Below are 17,298 nucleotides of genomic sequence, written 5' to 3' on the forward strand. Positions count from 1 at the left end.
ACCCAGCCTTTTGCCGACCGCTTGGCCGGTGCTAGGTGACAGTCCCTGAACTCTTCTGTGCAGGCACTGCCCTGAGACAAGGGTACCAGGGTACCGTAGCAGTCACAAAGGCAGAAATTCCCTCAGGGGGTAGGTATTCCAGTGAAGATACAACTAAGCACATTGTACTGTTCCTTAGGAGAAAACTGAAGCAGGGTAGGAGGTAAAAGAACTGTTTCTAACAGGTAGTCAGGAAGGCCTCACGGAGAGGCCCCCAGGACCAATGGCACAGGGTCTTTCAGAGCCTCTGGGTGCCAGAGTGGCCTCCTTCTCCCATGTCAGATCCTAGAGAGAGATGGGGAGAGGGAGCCAGCCCTGGTGGGTGCCCTCTTGTCCTCTCTCTCGCTGTGGCCTTTCACCTGTCTGCCCGAGAGCCAGGCTGACCTCTGCGGTCCTGGGGGCTTCCAAAGGACCTGGACTGCCACCGCGTATCTGTCCTCTGGCACTGTGTCAGGTGGGCTGCACTCCACCAGGGGCTTCCCTGTTTCTACCCTCAGCCCTCCCAGTGTTTGTCTGGGTACCCGGTTTACCCACTGCTTCAAGATCTCCTGGGTACCAGGTGAGAGCAGGGCACTCCCTCAGGGGTGTGGACAGCTGCCAGCAGGTTCAGGGCCAGAGCAAGGTCCCTAGCTGCTCGTGTTACCATGGTGATGTCTTCACATGCCTGCAGCACACAGGGAAGGAGTGGGGAGTTCAGGACCCAGGAGCAGGCGCTCCCACTCACCAGGTTATGTGGTGGGGGGCCTGGCTGCTGAGGAACGAGGGCTCTCCTCCCGGCTCCCTGTACCCCACCCTTCGGAGGCCACTGCCGCGGTCAAGGACCAGCCTGGCTGCAGGGAGGACTCCCAGCCTCACTGTGCCAGGGCATTCAGAGCTTAGCCTCAGGAGCTGGAGGGCCCTTGATTGAAATGCTGGCTTTGTCCCTGCCAAGCTCCATGACTTAGATCCCCCGGAGTCCCAGTCTCACACCCAAAAAACAAGGATAATAGCCCTGACCGGTGTGGCTCAGTGGGTTGGGCGTCATCCTGCAAAGCGAAAGGTCGCCAGTTCAATTCCCAGTCAGGCACATACCCGGGTTTCACGTTCAGTCCCCAGCTGGGGCACATATGATAGGCAACCGACTGAGGTTTCTCCCGCACATGGATGCTTCTCTCCCTTTTTCTCTTCCTTCTCTTCTCTCTAAAAATAAACAAATAAAATCTTTAAAAAACACACAAAAGGCAAGGATAATAATGCCAACCTTGTGGGGCTGGGCAGACGTTAAACCAGCCTTCCCAAAGAGCTTCGCCCATGCCGGCATTGAGCAGCAAGTGCTTCGTAAGCTGTGGCAGGTCTAGTTGCTGTTATTGTTAGGGTTTGTTCTGTCCTTTGATGTGCGAATCAAGACTTAAGTGTCCTGCCTGGTGTGGCTCAGTGGATTGAGTGGACCAGAAGGTCGCTGGTTTGATTCCCGGTCAGGACACATGCCTGGGTTGTGGGCCAGGTCCCCAGTGGAGGGCGTACAAGAAGCAACCACATACTGATGTTTCTCTCCCTCTCTTTCTCCCTCCCTTCCCCTCCCTTTCTTTCTTTATTTTAAAAATAAATAAGGAAAATCTTTTTTTTTTTAAAGATTTTATTTATTTATTTATCTTTAGAGGGGAAGGAGAGAGGGAGAGAAACATCAATGTATGGTTGCCTTTTGTGCGTCCCCTGCTGGGAGTTGGCCTGCAGGGAACCCGCCTGCAACCCAGGCATGTGCCCCGACTGGGAATTGAACTGCGATCCTCTGGTTCGCAGGGGAAAATCTTTAAAAAAGAAAAAAAGACTTAAGTGTCCCCAGAGCTTCCAGCTGGAACAGTGGAGTGACATGGCTGTCTCCCTGAGGCTTACAGAGAGGAGGGAGGTGTCACATTGAGGTTCAGGTTTCCTGGCTTTGCCACAGTCAAGGCAAAAACTGTGTAGTTCTCATTTTAGGAGGAGCCCTCCGAACAAAGCAGAACAGAACTGGGTAAAATGCCCAACGTGGGCACTTCTTGGTAATGGGACATGTAAAATCCGTTCTGCCTCTACGCCCCGGGTCGCTGGAGTCCCCGGGGCTCCCTGGGCGCAGAGGCTGGTGTGTGATTTCCAGGAGAGTTGGAGAATGCCCAGAGCACGCTGCAGCGCTGCCTGGAACTGGACCCCACCTCCGCAGACGCCCACCTCCTCATGTCTCAGGTCTACCTGGCTCAGGGCAACTTTGCCATGTGCTCCCACTGCTTGGAGCTGGGCGTCAGCCACAACTTCCAGGTGGGGGTCCTCTGTGCTGTGTCACCCACTCGGTATCCCTGTGTCCAGCTAGCTGTTGTCCCCCTTGTCTTGGGCAAGAAGCCCCAGGAGCTACTGGCATCCCTCAGACCCTTCTGCTGACCCAGAGGTGGGGGCGGGCTCAGTGGGCTCCTGTGGCTCCGTCCACTCTGGGTGCTGTGAGCAGCCACCGTGACCCAGAGCCCCGCCCTCTGCTGTGCTCATCTAGGTCCGAGACCACCCCCTGTACCACTTCATCAAGGCCAGGGCCCTCAACAAGTCCGGAGACTATCCAGAAGCCATAAAGACCCTGAAAATGATCGTAAAACTACCGACTGTGAAGGTGGAAGAAGGCAAGAAGTCCCGCGGGCCCTGCGTGCCACCCAGCGAGAGGGTGTCCATCTTACTGGAGCTGGCAGACGCCCTCCGGATGAATGGGGAGCTGGTAAGGAAGGCCATGCTCTTCCCCCTTGGGGCTGGGACACGGACTGGGGGTCCAGGGTAGGCCTGCGGTCCAGGCCTTTTGAGTCTGGCTGATACTTACTCGGGCTATTATATGAGCCTCTATTCATTTGAGAACATATCTGTCTCTTGCCCAAAAGACTTAAGTGGCTCCCAGTGCCCTCAAGATAAAGTCCAAACTGACTGGGCCCTGCCCGATCTGTCCCCTGCCCACCTCACTGTCCCTGTCAGGATGTCAGGGAGGCAGACCACAGGTGGTCAAGCAGATCAGGCGGCAGGCACCTTCCAGTGGCTGCCGGTCACACCCCAGTCTTTGCAATCTGTGTCCGCCTGGAGCTTTGCACGTTGCAGCCTGTGTGGGGCAGCCCTGGTGCCCCGGAAGGTCTGGCAGGCACAGGGCTGGGGCTGGGGGGGCTGGACTCCGCCCGCTCCCTGGGCCTCCCTGGCCTCACCCACTTGCCTGCTCACCAGGAAGGGGGCTGTCCTCCGAGTTCCAAGACCATCTCCATGAGCCACCAGGGCTGCCGCCTCCTGCCTCCTCCTGTGGTTACCTTGGCACAGCTGAGGAGTGAGCCCATGAGGCCCTTTGTCCTTACAGACAAAATTTGCCTCCCAGACAAAGATGAGAATGTGGAAGACTGTTTATGGTACTTCCCTCCCTCCAATCTGCCAAAAGAAACAAAAGAATTGAACGCAGGAAGGAGTCTCCACCTGCAACAAAATTAGAGAACAGCTATCCTTGAAGAGTAGTCGACAGTCAGTCATTGGTTCGGCTGTTGGTGAAGGGCCTGCTTCATGCCAGGCACTGTGATGGGGCCCGGGATAAAGAGGAGCAGGCCACTAGCCACCCCCCACCCCCCACCCTGACCTTTCAGAAGTTACCATGGTGGCCGAGACAGCAGGCTGCTGTGGAAGTTCCCTGGTCCTGAGGTGCCAGCATTTGCTCGAAACTTTCTGAATTGGGGTTGTGGTCACGACACCGGAAAAGCAGGGATGTTCCTGGAGGAACCTTGCGCTTCCACAGAAGGGCAGGGCTGCTGAAGGAGCACTCCCTCCCGAAAAGCCCCTGCTTTTCTCTGGCCCGGATGTCTTTATTAGGGAAGCGGGCCAGAGGAAACGAAGGAGGGAAATAATCTGGTATCACTTTCCCAGCTTGCTCAGCCGAGATAACAGACCTGTGAGCTGTGGCCTTCGCTGTGAGCCAGCGGGTTCCATCCTGACCTTAGCCTCTCGAAAAGGCCGTCCCCAAAGGAGAAAGCTAAGGGGGGGAGGGTGCTCCCAGGGCAGCTGTGTCAGGGCACTCTCCTCCCCAGCCCACTTCTGAGAAAAGGGCAAGGTCAGATGGAACCGTTCTGTTAGTGATCGGAGGGGAGGGGAGGGGAGGGGAAGGAAAATAGACAAAAGGCAGGGTTATACTTTAGGAGAAAGTACTATAAAAAATAGAAGAAATATTTTTTTCAAAAAATTTTTCTGCACTCCATGAAAAGAAAAAGAACGTGGAGTCTTGTAAAATGAGCTCAGGGTGGAACACAAGAGATCGGGACAGGGTTTCTGATAAGACGGAAGACAAAAAGTCAGCTGGCAGAGTTAACAAAAGTAACCACGGAAAACAATGATACCGTTATAAAAGTATACTTTCATGAGAAAGAGTAGAACATAGGTGAGCCCTTGCCGAAGCTCTCTGACCGGGGGAAAGGGTTGAGAGAACCGGGAAAATGATTGAGGGGATTTGAGAGGACAAGGGGTAAGCAAGACAGACAACAGGACTCCGGCAAAGGCGCGGTCCACGTTCCTTTGGCAGAGAGCACCAATAAGACACGGAAAACATTGAACACACGGTAGGACCACAGTTCCTTCAGGAAGACGTGGTCACAGCAAGGCCCTCTGTACTGGAGACACAGCAGTAAAGTAGTAAGACCAGGAAATGTCCTAATGGTAGTATCTTTACGAGGTTAAGGAAATGAAGGGTGAGTGATGCAGATGGAGGTTCCCATGTGCGTCTAGGCAGAGGACAGACATCAACCTGGCCTCAGACTCTTGAACTCAACAATACTAAAGCCAGAGACAATGGGACGATGTTTATGCAGTGTAGGCGGGAGGAGGATGCCCCCCAAAATGTCCTTCATCTATGGAAACAATAAAGGATGCTCTCAAGAGTTATGGCGTCAGTTCAACTTTTCTGAAAAGTCTACTTGTAGATATACAGACAACCAAAACCTGAAATAAAGTTTTATTTCAGTGAAGTTTTTATGAGTGGGGAAAAACTGAGGTAAAAGAGGACAGAATTAAGTCCATTTAAACATAGATGAAATCTGCCCTGGCTGGTGTAGCTCAGTGGATTGAGCGCGGGCCTGCGAACCACACAATCGCGGTTCGATTCCCAGTCAGGGCACATGCCTGGGTTGCAGGCCAGTTTCCAGCCTGGAACACACGAGAGGCAACCATACATTGATGTTTCTCTCCTCCTCTCCTTCCCTTCCCCTCTAAAGATAAATAAATAAAATCTTTAAAAAAAAAGAATATTTCAGCTTTAAAAAAAAATAAACATAGATGAAATCTAAATAAATCTAAATATAACTCCATTAAAAGAATTATAGTAATTTTGACTCCAAGCCAGTATAATTGCTAAGTTCTTGAAATAAAAGTTATTGAAGTCAAGCCCTGGCTGGTGTAGCTCAGTGGATTGAGTTTGGGCCTACAAACCACACGATTGTGGTTCGATTCCCAGTCAGGGCACATGCCTGGGTTGCAGGCCAGTTCCCAGCAGGGGACTCACAAGAGGCAACCATACATTGATATTTCTCTCCTTCTCTCCTTCTCTCCTTCCCTTCCCCTCTAAAGATAAATAAATAAAATCTTTTTTAAAAAAGTTATTGAAGTCAAAATAACACTAATATCCCATGAAAAGATCCAGGAAGAGAGATGGAAAGGAACAGTGGTGAGGGAACGATATACGTGCAATTTTCCATCTCTATAGAGGAGAGTATCAACAGTAGTTTACACACAATATTTCTTTTCTTTTTTGTCAGGTTTTCTTTTTGACAGAAGGGAAAGGGAGGGATAAACAGAGGGAGAGAAACATCAATGTGTGGGTGCCTCCTGAGTGTCCCCCACTGGGGACTTGGCCCACAACCCAGGCATGTGCCCACACTAGGAATTAAACCAGTGACCCTTGGGTTGGCCGGTGCTCAGTCCACTGAGCTACCCAGCCAGGGCAGTTTACACAAAACATTTCTTGATAGAAAGAAGATTTATAGTAGAATGAAAAAGATTTTTTGGTACCACATTAATCAAGATTAGGAAGAAAAGTAAGAAAGGCCACATATGAAAGGCAGAGATGAAGCAAACCACAAGCAGCATAAAAAATAAATAAATAGTCCTGGCTGGTGTAGCTCAGTGGATTGAGTGAGGGCCTTTGAACTAAGGGGTTGCTGGTTCGATTCCCATGTTGGGCACATGCCTGGGTTGCCAGCCAGCTTCCCAGTGGGGGGGGGGGGGGGTGTGGGNCAGCTTCCCAGGGGGGGGGGGGGGGGCGGTATGAGAGGCAACCACACATGGATATTTCTCTCCCTCTGTTTCTCCCTCCCTTCCCTTCTCTCTAAAAATAAATAAATAAAATATTGTTAAAAATAAATACATTCACAAAAAGCCCAAGAACACCTATCTGTGATAATAAAACTATAAATGAAATAAATGTACCCATTAAGTAAAAAAGACGCTCACCCTGGTGTAAACCGTGGAACCCCTACAGCCTCTGCTCCAAATTCAAAGCCCCAGGATAAAAGTTAGGATCGGTACGAATACAACCAGGCAAACAAAGACAGCAGCACCTGAGGAAGACGTGCTGGGAAAGCCGAGTGCGAGGCAGAAAGCTCCAACGTGGGCAGAGAGTGTCTGCGTTAATACTCAGGGGTACAGGCCCTGGCCGGGCAGCTCAGTTGGTCGGAGCATCACCCTGATAAGCGGAAGTTGCGGGTTCAATCTCTGGTCAGGGCGCATACAAGAAGCAACCAATGACTGCATAAATAAGTGGAATAACAAATCCTCTCTCTCACTCTCTCTCTCCCTCCCTCCCTCTCTCCCCCACTTCTTCCTCTGTAAAATCAATAAAAATTATTTAAAAAATAATCATCATCAAAGGTACAAATATAATGAAGACAGAGTTTTAAGAGACCTCTATGTACCCAATGCCATAACATGAAAGTATCAGTGATTGAAAGGGAGGTTCAAGGAGACGCATCCACAGGTCTCCCTTGGGAAGACTTTGAGGTGCCAAGGAACAGGCAGGTTCTTACAGGGGGGGTTTCTGTGCCCCCAGGCTACCTGGGCACCTCCCCCTGCCAGAACAGTGGCCCTGGACACGAAAGTGATCTCTTTCTGCCACGGAAGCCTCTCCACAGGTAGACGTGGGTCCTACGCTTGGCTTTCGTTTAGCAGGACCACTCCCACTCCCACTCTTCATGTTTCATTCCTCTCCTAGGCCAGGCTGGGAAGGGTGACGGCTTTAAGTTTCCTCGAAGAGGTTTAAAATGTCCTCAGGCTGCCTGTGGTGTGTGGCAGCAAACGGAGGGTCTGTTGGGTTCCCGTGTCTTAGCACGAGGCCACCAAGGTCATGCAAGATGCCATCAACGAGTTCAGCGGCACACCGGAGGAGGTCCGCATCACCATCGCCAACGTGGACTTGGCCTTGAGCAAGGGGAGCGTGGACGTGGCCCTGGGCATGCTGAGGAACATCACACCCAAGCAGCCATGCTACATGGAAGCCAAGGAGAAGATGGCCAGCATCTACCTGCAGACTCGCAAAGACGTCGGCCTCTACATCGGGTGCTACCAGTAAGCTGTGGGCAGTGCGCTTGGCAGCGCCTCTGGGGGCACTTGGTGACAGTATGACATTTACTGTGCACTAGAATTTGAGCATGGTCGGTCAGGCAGGCTGGCTCAGTGCTGAGTGCCAAGGACACTGAACTGAATTGGTCCTGACCCTTGTTTTCTCCCCCTCACATGGCTCACCTTCTGGGGTAGGGGGGAACCTTGGGAATGAACTTATGCCCTGGCCCCTGGCTCTGCCTGTCCCTGAGGAAACGTCCAGTGGCTTGGATGTGACTAATGTGAAGTGGAGGAAGATGGAGAGTGGGTTTGAAGCCCCAAGCCATTGTCTCCATAAGTTCACGCTGGGACCTAGAGGTACCTTCCCAGTCCCTTTCCTCAGGCGAAATTCCATTTAGGCAATTCAGGTGGGAGGGGAGTACTGCTGGGTGGAGGGGAGTGCTGCTGGGTGGAGGGACACTAGGGGAGACTGTCCCAACGTCAGAGGGAAACCGTAAAAAGAGGGGCAACACGATCAGATGGGAGTTCTAAAAAGAGCAGTGCAGCTGCCTCATTGGAGGGGGGTCTGGGGGGCTGGGTGGAGGCTGTGGCCATGGTCCAGGTGACAGATGAGGAGAGCCTGAACTCAGGTAGCTCCACGATGTCTCAGGCACATCGGGCTTTCAATGAGTGTTGGATGGAATGAATGAATGAATGAGTGAGTGATTGAATGAATGAATGAGCAACTGATTGAATGAATGAATGACTATCAACCAGAATTAGCGGGAAGAAGAGAGGAGATGGATTCAGGGATATGAAGGACGCACAGCTCTGAGATAGGCTTTTGCTTACCTTTGCAGGGAGCTCTGTGAACATCTGCCTGGCCCCCAAACCAGCCTGCTACTGGGCGATGCTTTCATGAACATTCAGGAGGTGAGCAAGGGCCTCATGGAGCAAGGGCCCCACTTGCCAGTGGCCCCCAATGTCATTTCTCCAATGGGAGAGGAGAGAGAGACCCCTGGCTCTTCCCCCGACAGCCCGAGAAGGCCCTAGAGGTCTATGACGAGGCCTATAGAAAGAACCCACATGATGCCTCCCTGATCAGCAGGATCGGGCAAGCTTACGTGAAGACCCACCAGTACACCAAGGTCAGGCTGGGCTGCCGGGGAAGAGGTGGGGAGGACCAGCCCAGCAGGCAAGGTGGAGGAGGGAGCCTGGCTGGGAGGGTCTGGAGGGGAGGGGCGTGGCTGAGTTCCCCCCCAACTCTGCTGAATGGGATGCGGAGGGGAGACCTTGGCACCTCTCCACCACTCCCCACACCTGCTCAGGTAGTAGAAGGTTGAGCCCTGCCAGAAGGGAGGGCCCTTTCATCTTAGGCTTCTGTGTCCTGGAGAGGCCCACAGATGTGGTGGCTGCTGAGGGGACGCAGCTTGAGGTGCTCAAGTGCAGAACCAGGCCCGGTGCCAATATTTCCTGTTTGCACTAAGGCCATTAATTATTATGAGGCTGCCCAGAAGATTAGCGGCCAGGACTTTCTGTGCTGCGATCTGGCCGAGCTGCTCCTGAAGTTAAAGAAGTTCAACAAAGCAGAAAAAGTTTTGAAGCAGGCACTGGAACACGACTTAGGTAAGGCAGCATTCTAACTCAGTCCCCTGGCATTCGGAGCAGGCGCATCGCCCCCCACCTGCTCTCTCTCCTCCTGTGCACTCGCTGGAGGTCCTGAACCCAGCACGCCCTCTGCCCCCACCCAGCTTCCCAGAGGGCAGAGAACACTAATTTGCGTTTCCATTTGGCAGTCACAGACATCCCATCCATGATGAATGATGTCAAGTGCTTACTTTTGCTGGCGAGGGTTTACAAGAGCCATAAAAAGGAAGATGTGCTGGAGACCTTGAACAAGGTAATTGACAAGTAGACGTGGAGCCCTTTATCTGCCATTTGTTGATAGGAGCTGATGAAGGAAGGAGAGGACCACAGGCCTGGAAGGCTCCCGGCTTGGTCCTCAAAAGAGGACTTGGCTCCGCCTCTGAGCTCCACTTTCCATTTACTCCCCGACCCTTGCTCATTAATTGTTGGTACACCAAGGCTCTCTTAGCCTGGCTGACCTGGAGAAGGCAGGGAGCAAGGTAATGCCTTTGTCCTCAAGGACGCTGGCGGTGATGGAGATAGTGCCCATAGCTGTCTGCTGGGTTCTATACTGGGCTGTTTGCTTTCTGACTTATTTCTCACAGTAGCCTTTTGAGAACACTCTAGCATTGCTCTTTAACAGGTAAGGCTCAAGGAGATTAAGAAGTGTGCCCAAAGCCACCCTGCTAGCAAGTGGTGGAACTGAGATTCGAACCCTGCTCTTTCCCCACTGGGCTGCGCCTGATGGGACAGACAGCTCCTGGCTATTCCCGCCTTGCCTTCCTCTTTCTCCCCAAGGGTGTGGCCGAGCACGTCTTCCTGGCTTGCATTCTGCGGTTGTAGAGGGAGAGCCCTCGCTCTGCTTGGTTTACTCCCTTGTTGTTCCCCACGGGGTTCTCACTCCTCCGTTTGGCCCCTGGGGAACCCAGTGCTGATCTGTGCCCTCTTCCCCAAACTTAAGCCTGATGTCACCATGTCCTCTTGCCTGATGCGCTCTGGTTACTCACTTGGTCATTTTATGTCGGGAACCTTTTGTGGGGCTGCCTCAAATTCCCAGCGGGGCAATTTTCAGAACAAACACATCCGTCACAACGCAGCCTGCATCAGACACCTACTGTGCACTTGTTCTAGCCTGTGGGACAGCACAGTAAGTGTCGAGGTGTGACGGGCACCGATACACAAGGCGAGTACAGCAGTGGCTTGTTTTGAGTACCTTTGCCCTGCACCTGCCCCAGAGGCAGTGCCAGCTTGCCTCCCTAGTGCTCAGCCAGTGGCCTCGCATGTCCACAGTGACCCAGATTTGCTCAAGGGCCCTCGAGATGCCCTCTCCAACACTGCAGGATCTGCAGTGAGAGCTGGGCACGTTCTGTGAGTTGGCCTGAGGTCTGGCCCATCAGCCCCAGGTTCCTGATCATGAGTTTACCGGTCTCCCAAGGCCCTGGACCTCCAGGCTCGGATACTGAAGCGTGTTCCCCTGGAGCAGCCAGAGGCGATGCCCTCGCAGAAACAGCTGGCAGCCTCCATCTGCATCCAGTTCGGGGAGCACTACCTGGCGGAGAAGGAGTACACCAAGGCGGCACGGTCTTACAAGGACGCGCTGTCTCACGTGCCCACTGACAATAAGGTCGGGTCCTCACAGCCAGACTCTGCTCTTGCTGGGGCACAAGGCCCTGCCAGGATCCCTGGCAAGGGCGTCAGGGCCATGGGACCCCTGGTGTGGGGAGCCTGCTCTATCAGACCCCAGGGCCTCCCCCCCAACATAGCCCTTGGAGCAAGACTGCCCCCCCCCCTCTGACAGCCATTCGTGGAGGGTAGAGTGGGGAAGACGTCGTGCAAGTCACGTTAATCTGGCGTCTTCAGGTCCCCCTTGAACATGGGAAGACAATGAGAGTGTGGCTGCCAGGGACTCCTCGGGCATGAAGCCCAGGCTAGGCTTCTAAGGAGGTTTGGAGTCACGAGGGAGGTCTGGCTCCAGTCAGAGAATGGTGGCGTGAGTTCACGGCTGCAGTAGTAAATAAAAAGCTTAGTGACAGACGCATTCATTCACTGAGTGTGCACTCATCTACTAGATTTCTGATAGTGCCAGCTACTACGCCGGGCTCTGGGGACACGGTGGGGCAGGACCGGGTCCCTGCCCACAGACAGTCCTCAGGCAAGGGGCTGTAGACAAGGACACGTGCGGTTCTCATACCATGACCCCTGTGCCTGGACGTGGGTCAGGACACAATGGGAACTCAGAAGAAGGGAACCTGTCCAGAGTCTGGGGCGCAGAAGGCTTCCCAGAGAAGGTGAGGTCAGAGTCAAAGCTGAAGGACGAGGACGAGGTACCCAGCCCCCAGTTTTGAGAGGGTCTTTAGTGACACCCATGGTGTGGCTGGAGTGCTGGCGGGAGAAGAGGGCCAGTCATCCCAGGGAATCCGAGACATCTTTTGGAGGCACGGCTGGTGGACCTGGGGTATGAGAGAACGAGGCCTCGATCCCCGAGTTTTCCTTTCGTGCTCTGGGGTTGGTTTATTGTATCCAGCCTTGTTCCAGGTGGTGCTGGAGCTGGCAAGGATCTCCCTGCTCCAGGGGCACCTGGACCTGTGTGAGCAGCACTGTGCCGTCCTCCTCGAGACCGAGAAGAACCAGGAGACCGCCTCCGTGGTAAGAGGCCCCCCCCCCCGCCCCCCGCGCCGCGCCTCTTCCCTGCCCTCCCCAGCCTCCCTATGACCACTTGCAGGCTGCTTCCTAGCCCCTCTAACCTTGGATGGCCAGGCCTGTCTGGCGGAGGAGACATTTGAGGGCCTGCTGTCCTTCATTCGGGCTGGAGGGGAGGGCTGGCAGCAGGGGGCAGCATCTAGCTCCTGGGACGATCCAGGGCCCTGTGGCTGGTTCCCTGGAGAGGAAACCACACCTACAGTTATTGAAGGCGAGGGTGGGACCTGTTCCAGGGGCTTGGGGAAGTGTGTGGGGAAAGCTCCTACCCCCCTCAACCCCAGCAGAAGAGGGGAGCCCCCATTCTACCTCCACTGCCTGGAGGTAGCAAATCTCAGGCATGGGTGAAGGTGCTGGCTTTGCTAGCTGTCAAAAGGTCCCACTGGTGTCCAGCCCGGGCCTTACCTTCCCCACTTCTCCAGCCTCATTCCAGGCCTCCACCCCCTTCTGCCAGGCAGTCCCCCCTTCTGGGCTCCTTCTGTGGCAGATTCTCCCCGTGGCGTGGAGGCTACCCCAGAATCCTCTTTGACCTTCTCTCCTTGCCCCCTCCCCCTCAGCCTCCTCGCATGCCCACACAAGCTGCTGTCAGGAATTCTGGAGCACTGTGTGTTGTTTTCTGATAGATGATGGCTGACCTGATGTTTAGAAAACAGAAATACGAAGCCGCCATCAATCTCTACCACCAAGTCCTGGAGGAAGCGCCAGGTAGCTGCCTGCACGGAGCCTGCTGCCCCTGGGACTGCCCGTGTCAGCTCCCACTGAGCAAGGACTGCTCTCCCCAGAAGGGTGGGCCCTCTCCCCTCCTTCCTGACTGGGCAGAGGAAGCCCCTTCCTCTCTGATTGTTCCCAGAGAGGCAGGAAACTGATAAAGCCCCGATGGAACGTGCTGGTCCTTCCCGAGTCCAAGGGGCCAGTTCCTGGTCTCAGGCAGGGCAGTGCTTGGCAGTGGACCCAGGACAGCCTGTCTGTCCCCAAATCAGACACTGAGGATTGATATAAGTCCCATTCTGAGGTCACAGCCACCTGGAAGTGGCTAGAAATTCTCACCTGGTATGTGTCGTCATTGCATCTTACTATAGCATAACTGTCCACCCCACGCCCCACCCGTTTTGCTGGGGAAGGTGCCAGACACAGCTGGCTCGCAGCAGTCTGCCCAGAGACGCAGCAGGTCACAGCCGTTAGGGGTTCGGGTCCTGGAGCCAGAATGTCTAGGTCTGAATCCTGGTCTTCCACTTATCATTTGTGTAAACTTTGGCAGATTTCTTAACTTCTTTGTGTCTCATTTCCTCATCTGTAAAATGGGAACAATAAGCCTAACTACTTCATTGTGTAGTTAATATACAGGTTAAAAAAAAAACCCTTAATGCCAGGTTCAGCGTGACTGGTCGCTACAATTATGACCGCTTTGGGGCATCACTGTTGTTCTCTCGATACTGGAGGCCAGTGGAGGCACCGGTGCTGCCGATGGGCCCCTGCTCAGCCCGGACGGGCTGTGTCTCCCGCTCCTCCTGCCTCTCCCAGCCTGGNCCCCACGCCCCACCCGTTTTGCTGGGGAAGGTGCCAGACACAGCTGGCTCACAGCAGTCTGCCCAGAGACGCAGCAGGTCACAGCCGTTAGGGGTTCGGGTCCTGGAGCCAGAATGTCTAGGTCTGAATCCTGGTCTTCCACTTATCATTTGTGTAAACTTTGGCAGATTTCTTAACTTCTTTGTGTCTCATTTCCTCATCTGTAAAATGGGAACAATAAGCCTAACTACTTCATTGTGTAGTTAATATACAGGTTAAAAAAAATACCCTTAATGCCAGGTTCAGCGTGACTGGTCGCTACAATTATGACCGCTTTGGGGCATCACTATTGTTCTCTCGATACTGGAGGCCAGTGGAGGCACCGGTGCTGCCGATGGGCCCCTGCTCAGCCCGGACGGGCCGTGTCTCCCACTCCTCCTGCCTCTCCCAGCCTGGAGATCTCTGCTCTTATTTTAGACAATTTTCCTGTGCTGAATAAGCTAGTCGACCTGCTACGAAGAAGCGGCAAACTGGAAGATGCCCCTGCCTTCTTTGAATTGGCCAGAAAGATGTCTGGCCGAGTGCTTTTGGAGCCAGGGTTCAACTACTGCACAGGCATCTACCACTGGTGAGTCAGGTGGGTGAGGGAGCAGTGGGGGTCAGGAGGCTTGGCCCAGCGCTGGGGAAGCGGAAATTTAGCTCCCAGACCAGCAGCGGGGAGAGCAGTGATCCAGCCCCTGCCCTGTGCAGGCCCATGGAGCGGTCCCTGTGTGTCCCTGCACTCCCCAGGGCCTCGGTCTCCCCATCTGATTTTTGGCTCTCTCCCCTCCACTACAGGCATATAGGGCAGCCCAATGAAGCTCTGAAGTTCCTAAATAAAGCTCGAAAGGACAGTACTTGGGGCCAGAGCGCCACCTACTACATGGTGCAAATCTGTCTGAATCCAGACAACGAGATAGTGGGAGGAGAAGCTTTTGACACTTCGGCTGAGAGCAAGTAAGGGCCTGGCTGGCCCTGGGAAAGGTGGAGAGAGCCTGTGGCCTCTGGGTCCAGGCCAGGTGAGGGCAGTGCGGGCGGGCGGGCCTGCCACCTCAGGCTCACCCAACCACCCCAGCTCCCCCGGCAGGAAGGAGTCTGAGCAGCAGGGCGTGCGCACCGCCGAGAAGCTGCTACGTGAGTTCTACCCGCACACTGCCTGGGGCCAGGCCCAGATGCGGTTGCTGCAGGGCCTCTGCCTGCTGGCCACCAGGGAGAAGGCGAACATGGAGACTGCACTGGGCACCTTCATCGAGATGGCGCAGGCCGAGGTGCTTGGGCTGGCAGGGCGGGGTGGGCTGGCAGGCGGGGGATATTGGGGATCCCAGCGCAGACTCCTGCTTCCCACTCCGTGCACAGAAGGACAGTGTCCCGGCGCTGCTGGCCATGGCGCAGGCCTACATGCTCCTGAAGCAGGTCCCCAAGGCACGCACACAGTTGAAGCGTCTGGCCAAGGCTCCGTGGGCCTTGGCCGAAGCCGAGGACCTGGAGAAGAGCTGGCTCCTGCTGGCAGACATCTACTGCCAGGGCGGCAAGTTCGACCTCGCCTCCGAGCTGCTGCGGCGCTGCGTGCAGTACAACAAGGCGAGGGCTGTGCTGCGGTCGGGGCGGTGGGATGGAGGGCAACGGCCGGGCAGGCAGCTGGGACAGAGCACGTGGCAGGCAGGAGCGGGGTGAGAAGAGGCAGGGCGAGAGCAGGATGGTAATGGAGCACAGCACCAGCAAGGCCAGAAGAGGTATGCTAGGTTGGGTAGCCATCCGGAACGTGGAATCAGGAGAGAGTTTGGGAAGGGCTCACGGCCGGAGGGGCTTTCAGGGGTCTCTTGGGCCAAGAGGGGCTGCGCTGGGACCGGACGTGGCTTTTCCTTCCTGGAGGCCCTGACCCGCTCTCTCTGCAGTCTTGCTGTAAGGCCTACGAGTACATGGGCTTCATCATGGAGAAGGAGCAGTCCTACAAGGACGCGGCCACCAACTACGAGCTGGCCTGGAAGTACAGTCACCATGCCAGCCCTGCTATTGGTAAGGCGGCCCATCCAGGCCCAGGTGGGTGTGGGAGGGAGGGAGTTGGCAGCTGGACCATCACCCTGACCCCAGACCTCAGGCCTGTGTGCTGGCCCGGCCGGCTGTGGGAACCAGAGGGGATCTTGGGTCAGGTCGTGGCAGTGCCCCCCACCTGGTCTGTGTTCTCCCTGCCCCTGGACAGGCTACAGGCTGGCTTTCAACTATTTGAAGGACAAGAGATTCCTGGAGGCCATCGAAGTCTGCCACAGGGTAAGCAGCAGTGGGGGGCGGGGGGGGGGGGCTGGTGCAGTGGCAGGGAGCCCTGCCTGATGCTCTCACGCCCTTTTTCTCTTTGTCCCAGGTCCTCAGGGAGCACCCCAACTACCCCAAAATCAGAGAAGAGATTTTGGAAAAGGCCCAGGGGTCTCTGAGGCCCTAGTTGCGGTCAGTGGGAGCCGTCAGCTGATGGAAATTGCATGGGGTGGGGTGGGGTGGGGGTTAGTGGAGAAGAGATTCAGAAAAGGATGTAGTCTTCCCCATTTCTATAGTGTGTGATTTCTTTGAACCACGCCTCCTCTGGTCTAAGGGGCATCCCAAAGCTTTATGTTTTCAAGGCACAAGAAACGATTTTGCCCTGGGGAACAAGGACATCAATCCGCTTAGCTTCTACGGAGCTCACTGGGCACCTTCCTAGGGGCCCCACTTTTAACCCAGGCCCTGCAAGGGGGCAGAAGGGAACAAAGAGAGGGTTAAAAAAAACCCACCCTACAGCTATTGTAATCCTGTGATGTGAGCCCTGTAAATGCCTCTCCTGTCCTGCCTGGTCCCCTGAGTCCTGGAGCCAAAGGAACAATGCTCCTCCCTGCGCAGGTGTCACTGCGTCCTCCCTGGGGGCGGGACAGACAGGAGGACCAGCTAGCTGGCTGCACGAGCACCCCGCCGTGCTGATGAGAGAGGGTCCTTGGCCCACTCCGTCCCATGCCTTCCATCTCCCCCTCCCCACGTCTGCAGCTGGCCTCTCCTGGTCCTTACTGGTTTGGGGGAAGCCTGATGACCTTGCCTAGTACAGAGAAATGTGTCCCAAGAAAAAAATAGTTCCCACTTCAGTTTTTGTCAAAAGACATGGACTGACTAATTCATCCTCCAGAAACCCTTTGACACCTACGGGGGGCCAAAAGCGAGGTCCCTATTTAGATGGATATTGTTCATTGTAACTGACAAGGGGTTGGTAGAGGTCGCCTTCGCTGTGGGTGCCTCTCTTCCTGTTTTTCAGGATGGCGATAATGGGCCAGTCTGACCTCGGAGAGGGTGGGTGGGAGGAACTCTGAACTGGGGAGTCAGGAGGTCTAGGATCTCCCTGTGTGACCTTTCTAAGACCCTTCCCCTCTCTCGGTCTCAGTGTCCCCATCTGTGGCAGGAAAGTCGACTACATCTGTGTGTTCCCAAATCATGCTACAACCCCTGCCGGTGATAGTAACCAAGCATTTTAAAAATGTAGTAACTCTGTGCTTAAATATTTTTGTATAATGGAGAAAAACAGCGTAACAAACTCACGAATCCGTGGGTGCTGTCACTTAGCAGGGTTCTGACTTTCAAGCACATCGATATAATTGATAACAGAGGAGAATACTTAGTGCGAGCAGAATGTGGATACGGCACGGTTAGGAAGACAAGTTGGTCGTTGACTAAGTTTTGGTAACAGTGAGTGGGGCAAGGATCTCTTTTGGATCAGCCCAGGCCGTCTTCGGTGGCTACTGGGCCTTGCCTTTGTGATGTACTGCGACTACGCTCATGTGCTCGGCCTCTTGGTGCGAGTCGATGGTCCGGAATGCTTCCCCCGGGTTGCTGCCATCCTCC

The 17,298-nt window shown here is 54.7% G+C and overlaps 1 protein-coding gene across 4 annotated transcripts in view; it reads left to right on the forward strand.

Annotated features, from left to right (window-relative positions):
- TTC21A (tetratricopeptide repeat domain 21A) overlaps positions 1-16,918 on the forward strand; it is a 35,047-nt gene extending 18,129 nt beyond the window's left edge. Inside the window, exons 13-30 of one of the 4 annotated variants that reach the window (XM_037030613.1) lie at positions 2,153-2,310; positions 2,537-2,752; positions 7,364-7,602; positions 8,436-8,508; positions 8,613-8,723; positions 9,063-9,201; positions 9,372-9,475; positions 10,637-10,825; positions 11,737-11,847; positions 12,522-12,603; positions 13,882-14,032; positions 14,242-14,400; positions 14,519-14,711; positions 14,800-15,024; positions 15,339-15,459; positions 15,644-15,711; positions 15,803-15,885; positions 16,056-16,918. In XM_037030613.1, the coding sequence (XP_036886508.1) occupies positions 2,153-2,310; positions 2,537-2,752; positions 7,364-7,602; positions 8,436-8,508; positions 8,613-8,723; positions 9,063-9,201; positions 9,372-9,475; positions 10,637-10,825; positions 11,737-11,847; positions 12,522-12,603; positions 13,882-14,032; positions 14,242-14,400; positions 14,519-14,711; positions 14,800-15,024; positions 15,339-15,459; positions 15,644-15,711; positions 15,803-15,880 (2,417 nt within the window). In that variant the 3' untranslated portion in view covers positions 15,881-15,885; positions 16,056-16,918. Of the gene's footprint in view, positions 1-2,152; positions 2,311-2,536; positions 2,753-7,363; positions 7,603-8,435; positions 8,509-8,612; positions 8,724-9,062; positions 9,202-9,371; positions 9,476-10,636; positions 10,826-11,736; positions 11,848-12,521; positions 12,604-13,881; positions 14,033-14,241; positions 14,401-14,518; positions 14,712-14,799; positions 15,025-15,338; positions 15,460-15,643; positions 15,712-15,802 lie in introns of all 4 variants that reach the window. The other 3 variants (XM_037030612.1, XM_037030614.1, XM_037030615.1) reach the window with 3 other exon arrangements.
- Positions 16,919-17,298: the final 380 nt, after the last annotated feature.

The sequence above is a fragment of the Sturnira hondurensis genome, unplaced genomic scaffold (genome assembly GCF_014824575.4).
Source record: "Sturnira hondurensis isolate 20B ecotype Veracruz unplaced genomic scaffold, ASM1482457v3 Scaffold0020787, whole genome shotgun sequence".
Lineage (NCBI taxonomy): Eukaryota > Metazoa > Chordata > Mammalia > Chiroptera > Phyllostomidae > Sturnira > Sturnira hondurensis.